Genomic DNA, 6000 nt, shown 5'->3' with positions numbered 1-6000 from the left:
TCATCTCACTCATGTACACCAATCCGGCGGCTGGCTCCTTACGTCATAAATGTTATGACCCTGGTAAGCCAAACAACCACACAACCGTGCAATTTTTAATCATGTTACAATGATCTTACCATCAAATGTATTATTCCCCTTTCAAAAAAAACAGGAAGACAGCACTTCAGAAAAGAAAGTGCCCCAAAATATCATCATCATCATCATCATCATCAGCGTTGATATATATATCCATATGTATATATACATACACCCAATCACAGAGATACACGCATCTTTGTTAAAAAAAAAACGTTATGTTTTTTTTCACAAAGTAACACACACATTAGGACATTATCACCTGGAGCATATATTTATACAATAGTATTTTGTTGTGTTTGTTTTTTTTCTATTCAGAAAAAAATTAAATGTTGACACATAAAAGCCAACTTTTCAACAACAGTCATCAGTGCAATATTCAAAAAAAAAAACAAAAAAAACAAAAAAAAAACATCAAGTTTAAGACAAGCGATGCATATTTCATTTGTTGCCTGATACCAATCTATACCTTGATGTATTGGATTTATCGCTTTAGTTACTTGTGGTTGTTCCAGGTTTAAAATGGGAAGTTCTCAGTCTGGATGACCGTTTAACACAGCGGCATGGGGCCTCATGAGAAGCACGCACACACACACGCACGAAGACACACTTCAATTTAAAAAACAAAACAAAACCAAACACACACACACACACACTCTCAGCAGCTTCTCATGGGGTGAACCAGTGCTGCTGCGAAGCTTCTATACAACTGTTGGCCATTTGAGCAGTAGGCTTTTAAAAAAAAAAATTAATTTTTTTTTAAACCCATCAACATTAACACACACACAAAAAAAAGAAACATACAAGCAGCATTGATACAAATGTTAGGGTGCCATGACTTTCAAAATGCAGCAGGCAAGTTTATGGAACCAAATTCTTTTTTTCTTTTTTCCTTTTCTGTGACACCCACCAAAAGTCATGTGTTGTTGTTGTTTTTTTTCTTTTTTCTCTTTGAGTCTTCATCGTCCAACAGTATTAGGGTCCTGCTCAGTAGTAGTTACTATTCCAACGCCTTGGCTCCTGCAGTTACCCCGTACAAACACTGGGGGCGCACAAGGCTCCGCTTCTTTTTTTTTTTTTTTTTGTGCAATAAAACTCCCTGCATTTATAAGTCATGCGATACAATTCCATTTTTGTATGACTGAAAAAATAAAATAAAATAAAATAAACGAACAAACAGGCTGATGAAGACAGAGGCAGACAGAGAGAGAGAGAGAGGAGCAAAGTGGAGGTTTATAGTGAAGACATGCAACAACGGCGGTGACAGAACCACAGAGTCCCTCGCAGTTAAGGCAGAACCATGCTTTGCTTGTCAGAATTGGTTTGGTTGTAGTGTAAAATAAACTGTCCCGACCGAGGATGCAGGGATGGGTTCGTTGCATCTCCTGTAATGAAGTCCATCTGTCTGTTAGGCTACAGAGCAAAAAAAAAAGAAAAAAAAGAAGAAGAAGAAGAAGAAAAAAAAAAAAAAGACATACTGGCATGCGGGTGATCACAGACAAACTGTGAATCTCTTCAGACTCCAAACAACGTGGCAGAGTGGTGAAAGAGCTGAACAACTGGAGAATACTTTATAGTCGAGGTAGCTGGCAAAAGGCAACCAAACAAAGTCCTTTTAATGGGAGGGGGGAGAAAGTCCTCTTGAGGGTCAACAGGCCATAACAAGGAGGGCGGCGGGGGTGGGGGGGGGGGTGGGGGGGGGGTGCAGGGATGGTGGTGGGTGAGGAGAGTGGCAGGTCTACCTCCACACACGGGACAGTTTATACTACGAGTTGAAGCAGCTTGAGTCACCCCAGATATTCTTACACTCATAGATTTTTTTTTCTTAAAGAAGAACCACAACATATTCAAAAATGCATCTTTTCAATGTACCTTCATAAATAAAAAGAAAAAAAAGAAAAAAAAGAAAAACCCAGCCTGCTTTCACAGTGATGACTAGGATGTTAATAAAATACTGAAAGGAGATTATAAAGTGATTCCAAATGTGACTTTTTTTTGATACAAAGCGAAAGCAGCGGTTGTTTTTTTTTAGTAACACAATGACCATTGGCAAAAGTGGTCGCACTGGCCTGATAAAAGTTGGACGCCAGCATGGCAAGATCTGCTCGCAGTAGGCACAGCGCATTCAGCTACTGTCTCCTTCTTAAAAAAAAACAAAAATACAGAAACAACGTAAAGCTATTGTGTACAGTACTTCACAACATTGATGAAGTCAGTTGTTGTTACATAATGATTACACATCTGAAAAGCGTGTTGGATAGCCATAATGCCGCTCTTTGAGTAAAAAAAAAAAAAAAAAAAAAAAGGAAAAAAAAGAATGAATGAATTTATTAAAGAAAATAGACCTCTGGTGGCCAACAGAGGGCAACCCTTCTTCTCTTGTTCATGTGTCTTCCCTTTCAGATATTCCAGCATGCAGCCATGTAGCATCAAGTGCCGTGTTTCATATAAAAAAATAACTTAAAAAGGGTTTTACAAGTGAACAATGAAGAGCAACAGGTCAAATCTGCGCCCCCCATAAATAAACTGTACTGAGGATGGGAGGTCATGGATTTAAAACAAAAAAAACAAAAAACAACAAAAAAAAAAACTGGGCCATCTGCACTCTGGAGTCCAAACACACACATGTGATACACGGAGGCCGGCTTCTTTCATAGTGGACCACACGATCTAGTATACACATTCAAGAGGAAAGCTTTAGTACCAACAAACTCACCGAAAGGGTGTTTCTTTTGTTAAAGATTCGTGTTGAAGCGCCGTGTATGGACCATGCGGTGCTTCGCTCGGGAGTGCAGAGAGGGCCCCGTTTGGTTTACAGTGAGGGAAGATTATTGTGCAGGCCTATTTTGTATTTCCTTTTCATATAATTTGGCACAACTATGTAGATGATGGCAGTTTGTCTTGTTGCTTCTAAAAGAGCCTGGCTTTCCTGTCTGTTGCAGTTTTATTTTCCACTTTTTGCTGTTGCTTTGTTACTTGTTATTTTCTTATTTTACCTGACAGCAGAGACAGATCACCGGGCGCCAGAGGAGTACTTGGCCTTGGTGATGAGGTATAGCACAATGTCTTGGTGGCCCCCGAAGGCGGCGATGTGTAAAGCGCTCCACCCTTCCCTGTTGGCCAGCCGGATATCTGCACCAAACTTCACCAGCAGTTTCACCAGCTCCAGGTTCCCGTCGATAACGGACTGGTGGAGGGCCGTCTGTCCTTCTGGCCCGAAGGAGTTGACGTTGAACTCGCAGTTTGTCATGTTCTGCAACAACGAGTGAAGCTCCTTGGTGTTGCCCTTCTTCACCGCCTCCTGGAAAACCCTCTGCGGCGCGGAGCAAGTCGACACATCCGCCTGGCTCATGGTTGCAGCTCGCTGGATGGAGGGGAACCAGTAATCCTGCCTGGGCTCTAAAGCTGAGAATAAAGTCTTCTCCCTGTTGGGCGTCTCTTGCCTGGTAACAATGCCACAGTTACACTGGATTAGAGCCAGTTATTAAGGCACTTTAAAGTACTAAAAGAGAAAAAAAAAGGATCACTGTATATATCCCAAAAAGGACGAGAGAGGAAATAACACACTCGGTGTGCAAAAATGTTAATATTTGAGAGATCCTAAAATCCCCTAAAACATTAAAGGGTGCTCTCAAACGATCCAGGTCCCTCTAGATGTAGTTTCCCCCTCTGTAGCAGCAGCAGGTAGCCTATCGCAGGGGATGGAGAAGAGAGACACCTCCGACTTCACTCGGGGAAGTTGGACGTATGGCCACAGTCTCCACAGGGCAGCCTCCTCGTTGCCGGGTCCCCGCAGGTTTTCCTTAAACGGTCCGACCTGTTTCCTGGCTACCCGTCCTGGGCTATATGTCGCTGTCTGGGAAAGACAAAAAAAAAAAAAAAAAAAAAAATAGGACAAGGAAAGTCCGCATGAATCCCGATTCCACACCTACAGACTGCGAGAGAGAGCCTACATTCCGCCACATCCATGAGCGAGAGAGGAGACTTCCGTGCGCACACGTTTACGCACGCATATACTGCTTGATTTTTGCCATTAAACATGTCTGGAAATGTAATCCGCTGCTGATATGCGACTTACCTGTGACAGATGGACGGGTCCGTAGCGACGAAAACGATAGAAATCCACCGTGTGGCCCCGGTCTGTGTCCTCCGTGCGGTCCGCGTGAGTCTCTGCCCTGCGCTGCGCTCTGGGGGAATATTTTACGCGTCCTTTATTTGCATGACAATACCTTCCCAAAGAATCAACTGTGGAGGAATGGGCGGAAACCCGGGGAGGTTATAGGCTGCCGGCTCGTTTAGGGGGAGGGACCAGGGCCCCTGTGAATCTGCAGAGAGGGGGTGTGGTCTGTCAAGGGGGGGGGGGGGGTGTTGCCTCAGAAATATTAAACAAGCCGCCCGCGGCAATATTATGGTGAGCTCTATATCCGATCTCCTGTAGCCGACCCCAGGAAGTGGACTCAAAGCCAGAGGCACTGTGCTGCCAGAGCTGTAAACCGCTGAGCAAACGGGCACGTTGTAAAGGATCATCCTCCGGATTATCATCAACAGGAACTTGAAACAAAAAGTCAGTCAGGTCTCAGTGAAAGGGATGTAGATGTTCACTGGCCTCAGCGAGGATTTCACTTGTGCAGAGCGAAAAGGCTGCTGACAAAATAAAGCAAATGGAAACTTGATTCGAAAAATCTCACCCTCTGAAAATGACATATTTGACGCAACGTGACATTTTGGCGGATGCGCCTTTATTATAATTCTCACAACAGGTGAAAAGGTCAGGGAAAGCAGTAGCATTTCACTTCCTAAAAGGACACACACACAAAAAATAGTCTCACCATTGGCTCGTGGACTACACATAATATTAGTCTAAATCAAGTTGTCTTTTTTTTAGTAGGAAACAAAAAACACCTGGACTCATTAACACCCTTTCATGTGACACACTATGACACATTATCCACGGGAGGGTGCGTTTTACAGCTACACCTATGTGCCGCTGCTGGAGCTTTAAGTTGCCCCAACTTTCTCTGCGGACAGCGGGCTGACTACCAGCGAACGCCCCAGTTTAAGTGTGCACAAATGGAGAACTAAAATGAAGACGTATGGAAGCTATCTTTTTAAAATCCACGGGCCACTGGGGCGTTTGCAGTCAAAACAGTGCTGTCCTCGGGAGGGCAGGGGCTCCAGGCTCAGGTGTGAACGCATCTAAAACCCCCAGAGAGCCAGTGTGCTTGGTAAGGAACAGCAGCAGTCTCCGCTCAACCAAAGGGTAAAACAAAACCGGGCCGGGGGTCTCTCGGCTTTAAGCCGCTCCGTTTAAAACACCTCTGAGGAGGAGAGAATAGCTGGCTGTTTAAATCATAAACTGCGGATATATTCCAGTTGTTTCTAAATGACTAGACGGTGGGACTTCAAATAACAAAAGCCCTGCGCTACTTCCTCTTTGCAAGTGAAAAGAGGTGACGCTGTGCGCAGACTGACACACCGCTCAGCTGCCCCCGCCACCGTGGGAACTGGGCGCCCGTGCGTGTGTGCGTGTGTGTGTGTGTGTGAGAGAGAGAGAGAGAGAGAGAGAGAGAGAGAGAGGTGGTGATAAATACAGATAGATGGAAACAAAGCTACACGGAAAGAATGCATGTGAAAGTGACAGAGATGGACAGATGGAGAGAAAGAGGGTGGAATACATGCGGAAACCACACCAGGTACATCTCGTCCTCCCTCGGGCCGTTTGCTCCGGTCGGCGGCCCGTTGTACATCTCGTCTGTGCAAGACTTTATAAACCGTTCTCGGTTCTGATGCCCCCCCCACACACACACGCACACACGCTGAAACGTACATTTGGCGCTCGTCTGAGGCTGCATCTGCCTGCAAGAGTCTGCGACTGTGCGCCGGCCCACGAGTCCGTGTGGGAGAGACGGTTAACAGCGATCT

The 6000-nt window shown here is 44.9% G+C and overlaps 1 protein-coding gene across 1 annotated transcript; it reads right to left on the bottom strand.

The window, feature by feature from the left end:
* Positions 1 to 2453: 2453 nt before the first annotated feature.
* Positions 2454 to 4258, bottom strand: nrarpa (NOTCH regulated ankyrin repeat protein a). Its single transcript, XM_040156735.1, has 2 exons — positions 4157 to 4258; positions 2454 to 3934 (listed from the first exon to the last, which is right to left on the bottom strand). Exon 2 carries the CDS (start codon positions 3428 to 3430, stop codon positions 3092 to 3094), a length of 339 nt encoding a protein of 112 aa, XP_040012669.1. The 5' UTR covers positions 3431 to 3934; positions 4157 to 4258; the 3' UTR covers positions 2454 to 3091.
* Between the last annotated feature and the right edge of the window lie 1742 nt (positions 4259 to 6000).

The sequence above is a fragment of the Xiphias gladius genome, chromosome 20, assembly GCF_016859285.1.
Source record: "Xiphias gladius isolate SHS-SW01 ecotype Sanya breed wild chromosome 20, ASM1685928v1, whole genome shotgun sequence".
Lineage (NCBI taxonomy): Eukaryota > Metazoa > Chordata > Actinopteri > Istiophoriformes > Xiphiidae > Xiphias > Xiphias gladius.
Note: the sequence above shows the minus strand (reverse complement) of the source record. Positions and strands in the feature narration are given on the sequence as shown.

What these genes read in the sequence shown, in the direction of transcription:
- nrarpa (XM_040156735.1), bottom strand. Translation starts at nt 3,430, where the DNA reads ATGAGCCAGGCGGATGTGTCGACTTGCTCCGCGCCGCAGAGGGTTTTC.